This window comes from Micrasema longulum, unplaced genomic scaffold, assembly GCF_059751315.1.
Source record: "Micrasema longulum isolate JH-2025_06_02 unplaced genomic scaffold, ASM5975131v1 h1tg002612l, whole genome shotgun sequence".
Taxonomy (NCBI): Eukaryota; Metazoa; Arthropoda; class Insecta; order Trichoptera; family Brachycentridae; genus Micrasema; species Micrasema longulum.
The window spans coordinates 1-20,332 of NW_028279747.1; the positions used below are offsets into that span (position 1 = coordinate 1).

A 20,332-nucleotide genomic window follows, 5' to 3' on the forward strand; every position below is an offset into this window, starting at 1 on the left:
TAGTAAATACCTGTTCTGAGGTATAAAAGTTCAACTGTAATGTCTGTCTGCTGTAATCTGTCATATCCATCGGTGTTCTTACGTCCGAGTTGAGCGAAAATAAGTATATATGATGGAGAGTGTGATTAATTACCTTAACCCTCAGTTTCTGCTTCTTGGCGTTGGCGACCAGTCCAGTGCACACCTTCTCCAGCGACTTCACGTTGCGGGAAGTCAGGGTGATACGGATGCGATGGATGAGGGACGCTTCAGCCGTCGGCTTCTCCACGTCTCCCTTCCCCTGCCCTTGGACTACAGCTGATGCCTGCTGGAAAACGAAGCGTCATCATCAGACCGACACTTAAGCGGTGAATCCCGAACTTGACGGCTCAGGGCCAGGAGCAAGATATAAATTCTAAGTATCCTTAAAGTATTTACACTATAACTGAATTTCCTTTCGACTAAATAATTTGCGAGATCTGTTATCTCGTAAAATAATCAATTTGATAGCCGTCGGATGGTATTAGAGTTAGCACTTGAGAAGTTTTTCATTAGATGTTCACATCACTACGCTGTCAGTCGGGGACACGTGGTGTTTGATTTAACGACTAAATTCCACTTCACAAGTTAAAATATTTTCAAAATTAAATAACAGATGTAAATTAAACACTTACCATGTTTATTTTATTAAAAATCTGGTCGAGTTAATCAACTTTTAAGGAAATTGATCAGCGCTGAACCAGAATAGGTTAGTGCCGCAAAATTGGCTTAAAGGAAATGGAAGAGTTGACAGTTTTTTACCAACATAACAAAACTATGCCAAAATAAGCGTAGCAACGCATAATTTATCTTCAGGTAGGTACTTCAAAATAATTATTGACACCATTGTATATTTGGGAAACAGTTCTAACCTACAATATTTGTAAATTTGACAACTAACGTGGTGAAAATATTTACGTCAATCTAAGTAACTAGCCGGTTGAGAAAACATTAAATAGAACACATTTATTTGAAAATGGGAGGAAAACGTAAATATAACAAGTTTGCCCAACGGAAACGCGACAAAAAGGAACAGGTTGATACAAATATAGACATAAATTATTCAATACAAATATCTAAAAGAAAGTTTTGCATTGTATTAATTTTTTATTTTGTTTATTTAGGCTCTAAATCCTCAACCCAAACCTGACGTTAGAAAACATTATGCAGAAATCGTCAGGGAAAACGAATCCTTTGAAAAATACTATAAGGTAACTACATTCGCCAATGAATCATATTAATTGTGGGCTAAGTTAAGAAAGATCACAAAAGCAAATAAAAAAAATATTTGTAAAAGAAATCATCGATATTTATGTGTCCCGGTTTATTAATAAATGATTAGAAGAAGAGAGACATAAACTATCGTTAATTATACCAAGTTCTTTGTGATAGTTATATTTTGATAAGGAAATATTTATTAAGCGATGTATTATAGAGTGAAGCACGGAGTATTAATGAGATATAGAATGATTAGAACCATTAATTATTTGCATACATGTGTTTATTTTACATTATTTGAGACATAAGTCCCAACTCCATGAGACTAAAAGTCCTGTGTTGAGTTGGGATGAGCAATCGGTTGACACAGACACATGAGTATATCACCACAAATATGGGATCAGAAACACAACAATAACAATATTAATAAAAAACATATATGTGGTACATCAATATGGTAAACAGTAAACTCAGACATTCGGAAAATCATCAAGGAGTTTCCTGATATGATAGTAAGAATTGCGGGAATGTCTTGTAAAAACAAATACAGCTACTAAATAAAAAATGTTATTGATAAATCATCAGCAATAAATATCGCGAAAAATATGGCGGTATATATTGTGGTGTATATCCTTTGAACCTTGGCAATACGATAAATAATTGCCAATCTTCGTTACAGGCCCAAAATATCTGTCCGCCCGACGAGTGGGAACTGTTCATGAAGAAGTTGAAGGAGAACCTCCCGACCGCCTTCCGCATCACCGGCTCCAAGGGGGAGGCAGGTGTGCTGCTGGACATCGTCAGGGGGCAGCTCTTCACCGAGATCCTCAACTCCGGGCAGGATGCGCCTGAGGATGGCGTGGATGAGGAAGCCAAGAAACCAATCTGCCTGCCATGGTGAGATTTATCATTTCATAACAATAAATTCTCAAACTCGTAATAATAAATTCTCAAACTTATAATTACAAACTCTCAAACTTTTATCATGTTACTCTGTGTGATTGTTTTGTTATATATTATGTTTAAATGGACTTGGTAAATTTATTAAAAAAAATAAATTCTTAAACTCATATGAATAAATTATTAATTCTCAAACTCCTTAACAAATTCTTAATTTTTTAACTTATAATAATAAACTCTCAACCTTGTAATAATAAATACCCAAATTCATAACAGTAAATGTTCAATTCTCAAGCTCGTAAATTCTACTTTCAAACTCATTATTATAATATTATTTATGTTCAAAGCATTAACTTTGTGGTCAAACATTTTCAGGTCGATCATAATTATAAATTGACAATTCTTAAACGCATAACAGTAAATTCTCTATTTTAAAACTCGTGATAATAAATTCTCAAACTCTCAAAACTCATTTTTTCATTGTAGTTGCTCCATGTTTAAAATGTATTGTTTATTTATTTATTTAATAAACGCCCAGGGGCCTCTTACAATACACAATTGAAAGTATATAAAGTATTGTAGAAAATAACAAAAATAAAATCATAACTATTGATCTCGCATAGATATTTTTAGCATAAAATTAACTCAATTAATTGCTGTGAATATTCTGCGAAATGATTCCTTTTCTTAGAAATGACAACGGCGACATGTTCCAGGTACCCTGGTGGTCTGGCATGGCAGCTGCAGCTGACCCGGTCGGACATCCGACGCAGCGAGGCGTACTATCGCCTGCACAACTTCCTCACTGCGGAGACCAGCTCGGGGAGCATCTCCCGCCAGGAGGCCGTATCCATGATACCCCCCATTCTGCTGGATGTTCACCCGCATCACAAGGTCAAAAAGTTTTCAGCTTCAATGTCATTTTATATTATTTATGCCTCCAAGCCCAAGACCTAGGCTCGGAGGGTGAGAACCAACTCGAGTCACAGTGACATCAGGAGCTTATTTATCACTGGCCCCCACAAGAATAGAAATACCTACGTTTTGGAATTGATTCAAAATATAACAAGTAGCTGTCATTTCCTGCAAAATTATCTTAATGACGCATCAGTCATTTAGTCTTAACTATCAATATAAATCAATAACCTCAGGCTAGAATTGTTTGCATTTCAATGACTAACTACATAATCAACGTCCAATTCATCAACTCGTAAATAGTACTTTTTTTTTTTTTTAAAAGACAATCCATCCTAAGGATGATTTCTGCCATTAAGGGTAAAATATAAACATACCTTTAGGAATATGATTTAATAAAGATGAAAGCCAAACCAAAAATAAGCGTATATAGTATTACACATGTGTAAATATTTAAAGAAATATAAATCTGAAACTTTACACTGGCTAGAACACCCTAGTTGGGAGGTGAAAAAGCCAAAAAAAAACCAAGAAGAAGAAGACTAAATACATAGGTAGTCTTTTACTTTATATAAAAAAATAAATGTTTTATTAAAAAACATAGGTACTTTGAAGTTGATGTATACTTCATTAGTGAGAAGCCAGTTAGAGTACAACTCTACAATATGGACTCCTTACTACAACTGTCACCAAAATTCTCTTGAAAGAGTCCAAAAAAATTCTTACGGTACATAAATTTTAAACTTAGAATCAGTCATGATTTTTTAAATTACGATTTTTCACTAAAAACATTAAATATATTTTATTCAAAATTGTAAATTCAATATGGGATTGCCCTGAACTCTCTCATCAACTTCAACTTCAGGGTGCCTGGAAGAATGACTAGACAGGTGTTGCCGTTTTGTAGCAACAATTCACGGACAGTGTATACTGTAATGCCGTATTAAACAGACTTCATGAACTCGGCAATAGTTATTCCCACGTATCTGATATATTTAGTGTAGGGTATTGTTCCTACAGAACAAACCTTTTAAACTTTTTCAAAGATGGTGAATGGTCATTATATTTATTTATTCATGCATTTCATATACAGTTTTTTGTTCATTTTGCCCAGCTGTATGAAACAGTACTTATGATTTTCTTGTTGTATTACTTTAGAATGTTTTATTATTTAATTTTGTTTTTTACATTTATTCTTTTATTGTTTAAACTTTCTACTGAATATGCTGTCTAATTTTTAGGTTAACTTTTTTAATATAAATATTGTATAATTTTTAGGTTTAATTTTTTTTATAAATCTTGGGTAGAAGGAAATTTATGTTTTTAAAAAAATATACATATATTAAGCCAAATATGTCGGTATTATAAATTTTTGTAAAAGGCAGATTTGCCGTTTATGTTAATAAAATAAAATATGTAAATAAATAAGTATTTATATTTAGTCATTCAATTTTATGCCATGTTTTTAACAGGTTTTGGATATGTGCGCTTCGCCCGGTTCTAAAACTGCTCAACTGATAGAGTTCCTTCATGCCGGTGATGACAGCAAAACACCCACAGGTTTGACTTATTTTTTAATTTTTAACATCTTTATTTAGCATATTTTTTAAAATACACATTTGCATAACACAAAACAATATAATATAGAATGTACTATGTATATTTTCCAAAGTTAGTTTTTTGTCAATAATAATAATAATAATAATATTCGGCTGATTTATATAGCGTCATTTTTGTGAAAAATTACCTCAAGGGCGCTTTACAATTGTATACCTAAACTTACATTCTAATTAAACAAAAGTGACATATCATATTTTCAGATTTATAATTGAGGGTATGATAGTCTAAAGAAGTGGGATTTTAGTTGGGATCTGAACTGACTAGGACTGTCGATGATTCGTAAGTTTGAAGGCAATTGGTTCCAGGCAGAGGTAAAAACGGCAAAAGCACGATCTCCAAATCTAGTGTTTGGGGAGCGCCGGATTTTGACAAGTTTTCCTCTTCCTGAATCAAATGCTGACCTAAGAGTGGATTTTCTTTGACATGTATTTTCCCTAATTCAAAGGTCCGATAGGTATTTTGGAGCCATTTCATGAAGGGATTTGAATACTGTCCAGCAAAACTTGTATTTTATTCTCTCTGGGCTTTTTAACCAGTGCAATTCTCAAAGATGTTGCGGGATGTGAGAATATTTTTTCCGTAATAAGCCTCGCTGCTGCATTGAAAACAGATTGAAGTTTATGAGTTTGATATTTTGGGAGATTTGCCTATCCATCCATTCCATCTATCTATGTAGGTAAACCCGTATATATAAGATGCAATCTGATGTGTTTTTTATTTTATTACATTTCTGATTAAAAATTAATGTCATTAAAATTAGTTAATAATGTAATATCCACTAACATACATACGATGAAAAAATCATTCATGAGTTAAAAATTGTTTATCAGCTAACTCTAACAGACTCTTTGTACTGCAAAAAAAAAACATGTATCATGCTAACTTAGCAAGTCATTTAAGATAATTGCTTGTTTAGTTTTGTTTTTAAAATGTTACTATAACATTTACTATATTTTACTTTTAAAAAAAAGATACTGGTGTTATATTGCAAAAGGATCTCATTGTGAAATTATTTATTAATTAGGATTTCGAATGTGAACATTTGTTACAATATTTTAGTTTGTCCAAATGCTCGTAGACAAAAGACTGGATTTCACCCCCCCGGGAGTCATTAATATTAACAAATTGCAACAGGGATGTAGAATACCAGCTAACGACAGGTCATAAGCCCTGTAGATGCCCAGACTTCTATATTACCTTCTCTAAAATATCTCTGTTGCTTTAGTTCTTTGTCTACAATGATATCAGTGGCTAACTTATGAATAAATTTTAAAGATTCTAGTTAAAAAAGTTCATTAACATTCCATTGTTTAGTTTTTATAAAGTGTTCTTTAACAAATTACAAGAGGGATGGAGAATACTTTAAAGAAGGAAATATGGAAGTCTAGGCGTTTACAGGGCTTATGACCTGTCATTGGCTGGTTTAAGTGGCCACTTTACGCACTGTGTAACATTCACCATTTTGCCTATGTTTGAACATACATATTTCTTCAATTCTTCCATTTGTTGATTTTAGTGAAGTTAAAGAGCTGAAACCTTTATTGTTGTGAAGAGATTCATCTGACTGAATTATTTCACATGCTAGGCAACGCCTGAAAACAATTTTTCAATTTTTAAACTTCTTGGACCAGTTGGTTTCATTACAATATTTGAGTTTGTCCAAATGCTCGTAGACAAAAGACTGGCAAAAGTCTCAAAAAAAGTAAATGCCTGGACTTCCATATTCCCTTATTTAAGGTATTATCCATCCCTGTTGTAATTTGTTGAACATTTGTTGTCGAACTAGTTTGTCTGTTAAAAACCAACTATGTGTCCAAAATGGCCGAAAATTCACAGATTAATTGAATGAGGAAGTTTAGTGGTTTTTATTTTTTAAATTTATTTATGTTTCGTATTCTCATTGCTTTGTTATTTTGAAAAATCTCTGCCCGTGACGTCACAAGTTCTTGTCGGTGAGTTCTTCTGACATTTAAAAGTAGAGCTTCGTACCATAAAAATCCACTAAATGTTTTTTTATGTAAAAAAGCTGTCCATTGAATCTCTCTCTATGTAAACTGCTTATTAAAAATTTGCGGCATAATGACTTTATTCACTCAACTCGCTAATTTCAATCCAGGTTTTGTGATGGCAAACGACGTGGACAACAACCGGTGTTACATGCTCGTCCACCAGGCCAAGCGGCTCAACTCTCCCTGCATCCTCATCACCAACCACGACGCCACCTGTCTCCCGCATCTGGTCATCGGGGACGCCTGGCTCCAGGACGCGGCGCCAGGCCCCGACGCCAATGGGGCGAGCGCTGAGGAAGGAGACAAGAAGCTGAAGGTGGTGTCGGCGGAGAACCCGGGAAGCCGGCTGCTCAAGTTCGACCGGATCCTGTGCGATGTCCCTTGTTCCGGGGACGGGACCTTGAGGAAGAACGCGGACATCTGGCTCAAGTGGTCCGCTGGTCAGGGGAATAATCTACACGGGTATGTCAACTTATATTTTTTTTATTAGCAATTTGTTTATTTAAAATCTTCAAGTGGGCAGAATGGTGAATGTTAGACAGTGTGTAAAGTGGCCACTTAAACCAGCCAATGACAGGTCATGAGCCCTGTACATGCCTAGACTTCCATATTCCCTTCTCAAAAATGTTTTCCCTCTCTGTTGAAATAAATTTAAATATGAATAACTCCCTTTGAAGGAAATCCAGCCAGTCTGCAAGCATTTGGACATACTCAAACATTGTTGAAGTACAAAAATATACAATATGCATGAAGAACATATCTGCGGTAGAATTAGCAGTTTCTAGAGGCTACCTGGACGTAGTATGTTTGTTTTTTGACAATTGGAGATGTCGCTGTCAATGACGAAGATGGAATGAAATGCACGATGCTTCAGGAAGATCATATACCAATTATAAAATACCTACCCCAGAAAGGAACAGATAAAGATCGGAGGAATTTAGCCCGTCTAAAGCTGACACACGTGGCTAACGACCAAGGGCGTGTCCCTATTATTAACTATTTCATTGAGGCCGGGATGAATGTAAACGATGCCCAATGTCCAGAATGTTTAAATTAGTCAATTCATCACACAACTTGAAATTCTTTGGGATAGATCTTCCGGCTTTTCGTAGATCTCTTTGCGACTAAACAGTGTGGGATGAAGTTGGATTGCCATGGTTTAGCTCGAAGCCTTAGGTGTTTCGTTTTTATGAATATATTGTATACAATTATTGTTTTGCCCTTGTTTGTCTTTGCTAATTAGTTTTATGTTCTTTTTGTTCAGTTTCTTGCATTCATGTTTCTTCATGTAACTGTTGGCCGTATATATAATAAATGAATAGATATTTTGAAGGGATTAGTTTGTTGCACTGTGCCGCGCACGTTTCTGCCGGTTTTCACATAGTGGGAACTCCCAACTGGCAACTCTGCGAGTATCTGTCATGTTCAAAATATGCTGAAAAGTCTTTTGTTGAATCAAACATTTAAACAGATATTTCCCAGTATAATCAATTATAATTATGCATTTAGAGGATTTTATCCTCCGAGTAATAACACACTGCCCGCTTAAAGAGATGCCATTTTGCTCTATTGTGTAGAACAAAAGTGTTGCAAAGTTTTCTAATATGAACATATTGAACATTTAGTAATCATACATAAATGGACAAAAATACATCCTATTCTATATTTTCCCCAGGATAACCGAAGGCCGAACCCCAAAGTGAATCAAATGATCTTTATTAGGGGTTCAGCCCTTGGCTTACTGTATACCTGGGCCCTGTGCTATGCGGAATAATAAAAACACAAAATAAAAGAGACAGTAATAATAGCTTCAATCACCTCCAGCGCGCCGGGAACAATGCGCTTCTAGTAAGACAGGTTTACAAAAGCGATATTCTATAAATGTAAATATTGTCATCTCTCCGTTCCAGGGTGCAGTACCGCATCGGGCACCGGGGGGCGGAGCTCCTGAGTGTCGGGGGCCGTCTGGCCTACTCCACCTGCTCCCTGAACCCGGTGGAGTGCGAGGCCGTGGTATTGCGACTGCTGAGAGAGGCCAAGGGGGCCCTGCGTCTAGTGGAGGTCGCCGACATGCTCCCCGGCCTCGTCTTTTCCAGAGGTATCACTATCACATGCAACAATTTTATCGCGCAGTTCTGATTAATAAATCCACCTTTGGAATAAATAAATCGAGATTATCCACAGACTATAGTGCACTATATTCGTATTAAATGGCTTTACACGTATTACATCAAGGGCCAGTTGTTTGATCATTAATTATAATAATCTTTATTTGGTATTAAAAAAAACACGTTTACATAGCACATAACACAAAATACAATGTACTATGTATTTTATTTTTTTATTTGAAAATTTATTTATAAACCCTTACGGATACTTACCGTTACCCCAGGCGCCGTGGCGCAGTTGGTTAGACGGCCAACTGTGAAACTGGCGTCGCGGGTTCGATTCCCGCCAGTTGCGTTAAAAAATTCCACGAAAGATACTTTTCTCAATTGGTCTGGGTGTTGTGGTGTATTTTTCATTGCCTCCTTTATATCCCCTCTATCCCACCTGCTGACAAGCCTCAAAATAGAGGCTTAGCGGGTTATTCCTTTAAATAAAAAATCATTTCATTCATTTTACAAAAATAATATAAACATTTTTTATTCATACTCTTTTGTTCAAAATAATATTTTTTACGCACAAGGTAGAGAGTACGAACGACACACGGCATAATAACCCAGAAAAACTTATTGTGCATCTTAACGGCCGTGAAAATCTAAGAAGTTTAATATTTTTTACATCTTTTGAAAAGTTTGTCTGAGTCTTTTGTTTAGTATTGTCTGGTAGTTTATTGTATAATTTCAGTCCCTGGTTCATTAGTCTTGATTGTCCTCGTCTTGTTTTAGAAAGTTGTATATGGTATTTGTCTGATATTCTCGTATTATGTCCATGTTGACTACAATTTTTTACAAGTTTTAGTTCTTCGTCTACAATTACATTTATGGATAAATTTTAATGATTCTAGTTGAAAGAGTTCAGTTATATTTAATTGCTTAGTTTGTTTAAAAAGTTCTCTAGTTGCAGTTAAATAGGGAAGGTCATATACTAACTTTAGTATTTTATTTTGTTAACATATTACAACAGAGATGAAGAACATTTAAGAGAAGGTAATATAGAAGTCCAGGCATCTACAGGACTTATGACCTGTCAATGGCTGGTTTAAGTGGCCACTTTACACACTGTGTAACATTCACCATTCTGCCTATATTTGAACATCTATATTCCTTCAATTCTTTCATCTGTTGATGTTTGTGATGTTAATATAGGCAGAATGGTTAATATAGACAGAATGGTGAATGTTACACAGTGTGTAAAGTGGCCACTTAAACCAGCCATTGACAGGTCATAAGCCCTGTAGATGCCTGGACTTCTATATTACCTTCTCTTAAATGTTCTTCATCTCTGTTGTAATATGTTAATATAAACAGCTCCCCAGGGAGTTGAATCCAGTCCTTGTCTACAAAAATTTGGACAAACTCAAAATATTGTTTTATTTTGTTGTCTTTGTAGTCTGTTTATGTCATTTTGATATCCTGTTCCCCATAGTTGTTGCGTATAACATATTTTAGTTTTTACATAGGCTTCATACATTATAATTTTTTCCGTTTTTGAAACAAAGTTTTTGATTTTAAAAAAAAGACTCGATAATGTCGCCACTTTGCTAATTAAATTGTTGATATGAATTGTCCATGTCAATTGTCTTGTATATTTTTCCATGTTTCATTTTCATTTTTAACTAATGATTAAACAACCTGGTGCAAGAGATTTCAACCCATCTTCTGCTCACATCATTCCTTCACCCGTTATATGTTTTACTTCAACATTGTTCTTTGATTCCGCCGCAGGTATGTCACAGTGGAAACTGGCGACCAAGGATCTGGAGTTCTTTGAGAAGTTTGAGGATGTTCCGGAAAAGTACCACACGATGATCAGGCCACAAATGTTCCCACCGACGCCCGAGGAAGCGCAACAGTATTGCCTTGAAAAATGGTAAAATGCTGGCTATGTTTTCACTTTATCTGTACCATTTATTTATTTTGTTGGACTCCATATTAAAATCCTATATTATATTTAAATCAAATACTGATTTGGGTCTAATGAGTTTTTAAATCTGACGATTGTTTCGCCTAATTTGAGAATTTTCAATTGTTCGAAATATGTATTTCATATCAGTGTTTAATTTAAACGCCTTTTAAAAGTTTCCACATCATAATTAAGAATATTATTATTATTATATTAATTTTAAGCGAGCAGCTTAAATTAACATATTACAACAGAGATGAAGAACATTTAAGAGAAGGTAATATAGAAGTCTAGGCATCTACAGGGCTTATGACCTGTCAATGGCTGGTTTAAGTGGCCACTTTACACACTGTGTAACATTCACCTTTCTGCCCATATTTAAACATCTTTATTCCTTCAATTCTTTCATCTGTTGATGTTTGTGAAGTTAAAGAGCTGAAACTTTTATTTATGCGGGTGAGATTCATCTAATTGAATTATTTCACCTACATACTAGGCAACGCCTGAAAACGTTTTTTTTTCAATTTTTATAAGTCATCCTTAAAATTTAAGTATATTCAATATTTAGAGCAGATTTTTACAATTCTTGATACAACCTATCAATCTATAAAAAACATGTTTTCATTCATAATTTTATGGTTTAAAAACGTGTACATACACATCGGCCCGCAGTCGAGGACACGTCAATTTGACAACACATTTCATTTATTTAAATGAACAATTCAGCACTACTGCCAATTACAATGTAATTCATTGATTTGATACTGACCCATTTTGAATCCTTTATATAAAATGTAACAGATAAATCAATTGTAATTTGTGTGAAAAATGTTATTAAATATTCATTGCCTCGCTGTAATGTTCCCCGTATAGTTGGGTTGACTTAGATTTTTCCATTCCAGTATTAGGATATTGCCACATCACCAAGACACGGGCGGTTTCTTCGTCGCCATTCTAGAAAAAACAGCTCCCCTGCCATTCGACAAGAAGGAACGATTAGAAACCGTCGCCGTAGGGGCTGAAGAGACTGCGGAGGGCAAACCGGAGCAGGCGTCCGCACCCTGGGGGCCCCAGAGGAAGAAGAGACGCATCGGGGGCTACAAAGAAGACCCTTATGTGTTCTTCTCGGGGGAATCCGAAGACGTGTATCCATCTATCAAAGAATTTTATCATTTAGGGGACAGCTTTGATCCCAAGTGCCTTTTGACAAGATGCCATGTCGGCAAAAAGAAGAATATATACTTGGTGTCTCCTATTGTGCGAGATATTGTACAGAGAAATGAAGATAAAGTGAAAATTATCAACACGGGAGTCAAGACTTTTGTCAGATGTGATAATAAAAATATGTCGTGCGCATTCAGGTTAGTATCTTATATGAAAAATTAATGCCTTCTTCTTCAACCTTGTTTACTATTATGTTACTTCTAATTGCTCTAAATTTTGTGCGAGGTTCTGGGCCGTGATTACAAACGTTATCTTCGTACGCTCTACCGACCTGTCACCATGTTTTCATAACGTCATCTCAGACAACATACGATAAAATTCAACCGATAAGTGTCGCCAAAACATTACTTTTAAATAAGCTTATGTGATAATGAGCAGTCACTTCAAAATGATTAAAAAATTTAATAAATCACAATCACAACTAAAGCAAAAAGTCCTCGCTTAAACGTGATTTTTCAAATGACATTTGACGATTCCCGAAGCAGTAAGTTTAACTTTTCGACCATCTCTATCCATCATCTGAAAGAAATGAAAAAATGCGGTAAAAATATAATAATTACAGTAAAACCTCGTTCTTACGTTCCTTGATTTTACGTTTTCCCGCTTTTACACCGAAAGATTTAGGTCCCATTTTTTTCCATCCATTCTCATTTAAATATTCCCTCAAATAACATTTTTTACGTTTTTCATAACCCCGATTTTACGTCAATTTTTTTTCATAATTCGTTCAATCTGTCAAAAGACGAGCCGCGCGCCGCCGCATTAATGGAGAATAAAATCGAGGTTAGTAAAAAAATGTGTAAATTATTGTCTCAAACTAAATTCAAAGTAGTTGCAGTGTAATTGACCATTTTGTTTAAGTGTCTAATTTTGACATTTTACTAAATAGTGACATGCAGTTGACGCATGTTTAGGGAGAATAAAGCCTTTACATCAATAAATTACGATGCAGAAAGTTAAAAAAATTGGCAAAATAAATATTATTTGATGTTATAAACATAATGTGAAAAGAAGATAGTTTAAGCAGGTATCATAAAAGTGTGAAGCAGTTTAGCCGCGATGTAAATGACAGTTGAAATTTTGTGGTGCCATACTAAAAAAAAAGTGATACCATATAAATAAAATTTCCCAACATTTAGGGAAAAAATCGTTGCATGCATTTTACGCAAATTGAAATTTTTATTTTCAATTATTATTTTATTTATTTGATATAGTCTTGTACAATGATTATATTTTTATGAAATTTCATTTTTCCCGTACATTTTTCATTTCCTCACTTTAAAGCTTTCCTCAGTTTAACACTTTTTTTTGTTGCTCCCTTGAAAAACGTAAAACAGGGGTTTTACTGTATATTTATTTTTCCCACTGACAATATTTTTTTCGAATCTCAAAGGTCACTTGGTCTTACGCATGCGCTCTAGTTACCCCGAGTATTGAAAACAAGCGGCTAGATGCTGCCATACGTGAATATATGTACCCCTGAACGTGGCCCTCCTCCATCCCTTTCCATGCCAAACGGTCTTGAGCTATTTGCATCCGCGCTCGTTTCAATAATTCTTACTCGAATGCTTCACAACATGGTCCTAGCTCACATTAGAAACAAATTATCAAAAAAGCAAAATGATAGAGACATGTAAATAGTAAATATCTATCGTGTGTAAAAAAATCATTGCTCTAGTGCCATAATCCAGCGAGGGAATACAGGAATACGTTTTTATGAAGAAAGTGAGATCGCGTTTCCTCTTAATGCGCACAGCGTGGATTGTGTTAATAAAATAGGAATACCATATTCTTATTCTTAAAAGTGGGGGTCAGCGCTATTCAAGCTCCCGACGTCACTGCGACCTGTGAAGATCTATTGTGACGGGTCCCCGTGAATAGTTCTCGCCCTCCAAGCCCAGGTCTTTAAAGAGTCTGACTACTTTTTTTTTTATATATATATTTGGACCCCTGTATTTAGTAGCCTTACGTGTCATGTACAAGGCTAAGGTAATCGGAAAAAATCGTTTTTTTTGGTCTTGGAAATGGGATGTTCGATCACTGATTTTGGTTTATTACCTTTATGAGTCCAATCACCATTGTTGCAAAGTTCAAGAACAATGGCGCGTGATAACTACTTTTAACTAGTGTGGATATCTGTTAAGGATATTCCATCTTTCCTGCATTCTGCTTCAAGATTATGGCGTTGCAAACTGAAGAATGGGCTCGGAAATAACAAATGTTTGATACTCTGTGAATAAATATCATCGCATGGACAATAGTCATCTTTTCTTAATTTAAACGTATATAGATAACTTCTCATAGCTCCGTGTCCGGTAAAAATTTGGGTCATTTCAAAAGTACTTAGGTGATGATGAAGGAAGTTTACTGCATCAGCCAGCGTTAGGAAAAATATTTTAGTGATTTTACCTGTAGAAGAAGCGCGGTAATGATCCTCCCAATGCTGCTGCGTGTTTTGTTTTATACAGCGTTTAGCAAAGCTAAGGGGAAATTCTGAGAAGAAAGGTGCCGTTCTTTTACAAGTTGCGGCTCTTGCTCGTTCATCCGCTCTCTCATTTCCTACGATACCAGCATGTCCTCTTATCCAGCATATTTGAATGATCAGCCCTCTTATTTTTAGATGCTTAATTTTACTCTGAATATGTACAATTAATGGATTTACCGACCGAGTATCAGTTATAGCTTGAATACCCGAATGACAATCTGATAATATTTTTGCCGCCTGACTACTGTGTGTCAGGCGAGAGTTTACATTTTGCTAAATCTCCCCCTCTAAGCCCAGATCTGTAAAGTATCGGGCTATTAGCTAAGAGCGAGCTCTTTAACATCCTCGGATCTAGGAATACCGTAATTGAAATCCATATTCAAGAATCTGTCAAATATCGTAGATGTATAGTTTGACGTCTTTTATTATGTATCTATGGTATATTTGTGCTCAGGTTATCTCAGGAAGGCCTGCCCAGCATCCTGTCCCACATAGGCACGCGACGCACCGTGAAACTCCCGCGCGAAGATCTCGTGCTTCTGCTGCACAACGACAACCCACACAGCCCGCCCGAGATCAGCCGCCTCACGCCACCCACGCAGGAACAAGTCAAAGATCTGCGTGAGTTAGTTCGCATTCACCGTGCTTATTTATCATTACGTTATAACGAGCAGACATGATATTTTAAATGAAGTGTCAAATTGTTTTTTTTTCCCTTATATTTATGTTTGCTTTTAATTTAGTTTAAAATATAATTGTAACGTTTTATTTTCATAGCATGTGTACAGGGTATCCGTTCACTGAACTCGTCACCCTGTACTTGGTACTACTAGAATGTTTCTTAGTGAGAGTGTTTACAATAAAGACTTCATTTTTTCTTCATCATCATTCCATGTCCGCTCCCTGGTTGGAGCATATGGTATCCACAAAGAGCCTTCATGCATCTCTATCGGCTGCCAACTCCTTTACGTCCTTCCAAGTCAGGTTCTTGTCCCGAAGTTCTGACATAAACTGCCGACGAACAGTCAGCAGTGGACGTCCAGGATATCGAGAACCTGATGCCTTGTAAAGTAGGCAAGCGTGGTTAAGACTCTCAGGGGGCATCCGCAGTATATGGCCTAGCCAATCGTATTGCCTCCGCTTGACGACAGTTGTCACCGGAGTTTGCTGCGTTTTTTCTCCGCGGAGTTTTCTCTTCACTTCATTCCTCACAAAGTCAAACCACATCCTTCAAAGCTCTCATATCATTGGATGGTTCATATAAACCAGTAGTGCGTTATTATTAAAAATTTTTTTTTTTTTTTTTTCGTACATTTTTAAGTAATTTTACAGTACAATTTAATGCTCTAATTTTTACCGCGCGCAAGAAAACATTTTTGTATCCAATTTCTCGTAGGGCTGAAGTTCCTCATTGGCTTTCTAAGGATAAAGTCCATAAGGATTATAAAAAGGATTGGTGCAAGGATGCAACCTTGGCAAACTACACTGGCGACCTCAAACCAATCTGTGACAATAGAGTTTGGCTACATCAATATATTTTGTCGTAGTTTTGGCCATCAGCGTTTTGCTGAGGTTAGTCTGTAACACCTTTTTGTCTTATTTTCTGGATTCTGTCTCTCGACAAAATGTTCATATTAGGTTTCCCCGGAATGTGAATTATGTAATACCCAAAACCTAAGACGAGACTCGGAGATCGAGGACTATTCGATACTAACGATAAATTGTGTGAAAAAAATATAAATGTAGTTAATAAATCACATCATAGCATCATCATCATTCCCTTTCCGCACCTAGTGGTGCATGGGTCACTGTATTGGTACACCAATCGCAGCATATCTTGATCGTTTTTGTTACATGAAGGAAAGATGATCAATCTTACGCTTCCTTCGTGTGCCAGTTCAGGGACTATGAAATATTCTAGTGTAAAAACATCTTTTTAAATAAATATTTCATGTCAACCATGCCGGGAATTGAACCCGAGACCTCTTGGATGGTAGGCAAACGCGCTGACCACTACACTGGGAGGCCGACAAGGCTGATATCGTAGCATACTATTAGTTAAACAGTTTGTTCAATTAATACAAACCAACTATCCCCATATAACCAAACATGTAGACAAACCAAATAACAACATTTTATTTTCATAATAATTTATATTTAGTTCAATTCACAATATAGAATTAACTGATACCTATGTAAAAAAGTTCTTAAAAAACAAATTGAAACAAAATGGCGGCAAAATGAGCAATGTTGTAAAAAAAACACACTCATTTGTTTAGTCTCCCACCAGCTTGACGATGTCTATTACGATGAAACCTTGGCACTAGTGAACTGAACAATTTTAAATTATTATATCTATTTATTCATTATTATAAAAAATTATGAATGTATGTTTTCTACTTATTATAATTAAAATCTTCTAACATTAAACGTGCCTTTCAAAACCCACTGAGATCGAGTCAACCGATGGCGATAGTTTGTCTAAAATGCACATGTTATCGCTTCAGCCAATGGGAGTTGCGTCCTGCTGTTTGAGGAGAACGGTCTGCGCTTAGAGCTGGTCGGGTGGAGGGGAGCGTGCTCACTGCGCGCGTACACAGCGCGACCAGACACGGTACACACGCTGCGCTTGCTGGGAGAGGATGTCTCCAAGTTCGGTAAGTCCTGCTGAAATAAATATTGTGGTTGCGCCGGCAATTTTCGATAAGTGATTTTTCTTTTTTAAGTATTTTTGATTCCACAACTTTTTTCAACTAAATAAACTTAAATATTTGTTCATAATAAAATTACCGCTGCTATAATTGCTTGTGCATCTGAATATTGGTCTAAATAAAATATTTAATTGAACGTAGTTATGCTGAAAGCAGCCAGCCATAGAAAAGTGAAACTGAGATAATAGCATCTTTGTGAAAAGAGTGAATAATCAAATCTACATAACAGTTGGAATGTTTTTGACTTTGACAATGATAAACAATTAATGCATTAGTTATTTTTTATATCTCGAACAAGTATCTAATTACATATTTGACCAGTTTTAGTAGTAGTTTTTAAGTACTGTAAGATTTTTCTAGGGCTGTGGAAGTTTTCTGCAAATTGAGAAATGACATTTTTGGGATCAACACTATTTTTAGAAGGTGAAATTGCAACTCTGCTCACGTCAAATAATTTCACCTGAAATTATAGTACGACGACCGATGAAGCAAGTCAGCGTTTTCTTTTGAATCCAATACAACATATAATGCTTTCTTACAGTATTGCACATAGCGATGAAAGCGTCGTCCTGCAGTACATCAGCATTGTTCCCACCATGAAGATATGAAGAACAAAGGAACGTGGCCTATGATGCATGGTAACCCCCAGTCAGTCAGTCAGTCGACCCAGCCAGTACGAAGACACAGCTCAATGCAGTCACTCAGTTCCAGCATGTAGTTCTAGCGCAGTTACTTCAACTCCTCATCGCCGTAACTCTCGCGCGACACAATTCACTATTTATTCGCCATGTAATAAATACGTCTTCTGTTAATCTCGAACTGGGGTAGGAGCTCCAGCCCTCAGCAACCTAATCCTAATATTAGTAATAAATACGCATTGAAATTATAACATCGTGCACATGTACTTACTCCTGCTTGCATCGTGACTAGAAATTACTATTAACAGCCTAATTATTGTCATGACACAACTCGATACGATGGATAGAATGCCAATACTTTTTGAATTCGATATGGAATGTTAGGTTTTAGTTTATTTTTTTACTTTTTTTATTGCAGATGTAAACAAATTCAAGAAACCTGAGGATGGACCAGAGGTTGAGGGGCTGGAAAAGGGGGCCGAGGGAGGAGGGGAGAGGGAGGGAGAGCCGGACACAAATGTAGCTTCAGTAGTTGAGGAAGAATCTAACGAAATAACTAGTACTGTGTAGTCCTTAGTTACAAAAAACCTGTTATATTTTATTAATAAACAATTCAATACACAAACTTTATCATTTGTAGAATATGGTACAATCGATGTGCCACCATTACTGGGACAGGTAAAATTCATCGATCAGCAACGAACATTTGTTTATTGTGTTATTCAACGTGTATTCTATTAAAAAATGTATAAATGTCACGGAAAACTCGGAATATTATGAAACAGTTTTATAAACACTACCGTGACAATCATGTCATTTTTTTTTCTTTTAATTTGTATTTATAGTATTTTAGCTGAAGTATTCCTAGTACGGGGGGGTATCTCGTGGATTTTTTTCACACTACACGGAAAGGTTAACCTGTCAAACAGAACATATCATTATAATTTTGGGCCACTGGTGGGCAGAGAGGATAGAACGCCATATCAATCTGTCTTTTTTATTGTTATTATTTTTTATTTCAATATTTTTGTTTTTTTTACAATATACACAAGAGGTAAAACAGTGTATTCAAAAAGTAAAGGATAATTACATACCAATGAAATAAATATTAATAGAAAAATAGTAAACAAAAAATCCCACAAAGGCATATACAAGAAATGTTTATGAATTTTTTGCTCCTATAATAAATAGACAGGTATAATATTTTTGTGTAATATAAGAAAGAGAAAAGAAAATATTATGTAAAAGATTAGAAGGTACTTTTTTTATTTTATAGTAATAAAAAAAGGAAGTAAAAAAATATAAAAAAACACAAAAATATTATTAAAGGGCAACAAAATATATCATAGAAAAAGAGTTTCTGGCTATACCTCGTATCACTACAAAGGCGGAGAACTTTTTAACTTGTCATTTTTCTTAATATGATATCGAGGCTCAATTTGATGAAAGGAATAAAAAATAAAAATATCAGTTACATAATTATTTATTTACATGTTTCATACATTTTCAAACAACTCCGTACAATCTCAAATTTAAAATCACAATTTTAGTGCTTTGAATACTACGACACACCATTTTATATAAGCAAATGGATTTTTTATCGTGACGTCCCTCGCAAGAGTATTTTAACATAATAAACGGCTAAAATGACTAGAATAGATCACATTCAACTTAAATAATAATGGCTGGAATATTGTCATTGGCAATTGAGGATCGATTATTTGAAACATGATATTCGCTCCATATGGCGGTTTGGGTTTTCAAAAAAAATTTAAAGCCAGTATCGACACATTGATTACCTGAAAAAACATGCTAAAATCCGGCTTAAAAAATTAGGTTTTTATGTATTATTATTCAATCATTTATATTGGGTGCAAATGATATATAAAAGAAAATTATAAACTACCGTATTTTTAGGACCATAAGAGGCACTTTTTACTCTGAAAATTCAATAAAAAAATGGGGTGTGTCTAACGTCGGCAAAATATGGTATATATAAATTATAAAATAGATTACCTTCTGGCTTAGTTGTAGGATGTAATTTTTAAAACAAAGATTGATACGATTTGACGCGAATCACAAAAAACCCTCTCCTAAAAAATTACGTTTCAAGCAAATGTCGTGTTTTGAAAAAACGGTCCTCAATTTTAGAAAAACCAAACAAATATTATTGAAAATTACCTTCAAGCTATTCTCATTGGGTCTAACTTTGGCAACTCTCTATGACTAGGTAGATAGATAATTCTATAATGATTATTTGTTTAATTCAGAATTCTACAGAATAAATTTTTACCTAATGTGAATTTAGTACAATAATTTACTATTAATTCATAAAAAAACATTTTTTTGTTAAAGGTCGCTTATTGAAACGTCATGCGAATGTCAATCAAACCTTTATGCATAGGGCACTGGATTGTCAAATAAAATGCAGCGTATTTCGACCACATGTTACAGGAGGGTTCTTGGCTTCTCTTTGTCGGCCTCTTGGTGTAGTGGTCGGTGTGTTTTCCTACCATGCAAGGGGTC

General features: G+C 35.4%; 2 protein-coding genes across 2 annotated transcripts; one reads left to right on the plus strand and one right to left on the minus strand.

Moving 5' to 3' along the window:
- Positions 1-10: 10 nt before the first annotated feature.
- LOC148271874 (uncharacterized) lies at positions 11-759 on the minus strand (the record flags this gene model as incomplete). Its single annotated transcript, XM_088240810.1, has 2 exons — positions 654-759; positions 11-307 (listed from the first exon to the last, which is right to left on the minus strand). Coding segments are annotated over exons 1-2 (300 nt in total), but the record flags the coding sequence as incomplete, so codon positions are not given.
- Positions 760-909: 150 nt separating this feature from the next.
- Positions 910-18,431, plus strand: Nsun2 (tRNA (cytosine(34)-C(5))-methyltransferase Nsun2). Its single transcript, XM_088240808.1, has 12 exons — positions 910-1,054; positions 1,143-1,229; positions 1,916-2,133; positions 2,853-3,030; positions 4,524-4,611; positions 6,788-7,142; positions 8,591-8,778; positions 10,571-10,715; positions 11,651-12,109; positions 14,912-15,078; positions 16,965-17,114; positions 18,225-18,431. Exons 1-12 carry the CDS (start codon positions 995-997, stop codon positions 18,374-18,376), a joined length of 2,247 nt encoding a protein of 748 aa, XP_088096934.1. The 5' UTR covers positions 910-994; the 3' UTR covers positions 18,377-18,431.
- Positions 18,432-20,332: the final 1,901 nt, after the last annotated feature.

Excerpts from the sequence above, each read along its gene's own strand:
- Nsun2 (XM_088240808.1), top strand. The coding sequence starts at position 995 with ATGGGAGGAAAACGTAAATATAACAAGTTTGCCCAACGGAAACGCGAC. Across the intron at positions 3,031-4,523 it reads ATGTTCACCCGCATCACAAG|GTTTTGGATATGTGCGCTTC; the intron begins GTCAAAAAGTTT and ends TGTTTTTAACAG. Across the intron at positions 4,612-6,787 it reads TGACAGCAAAACACCCACAG|GTTTTGTGATGGCAAACGAC; the intron begins GTTTGACTTATT and ends ATTTCAATCCAG.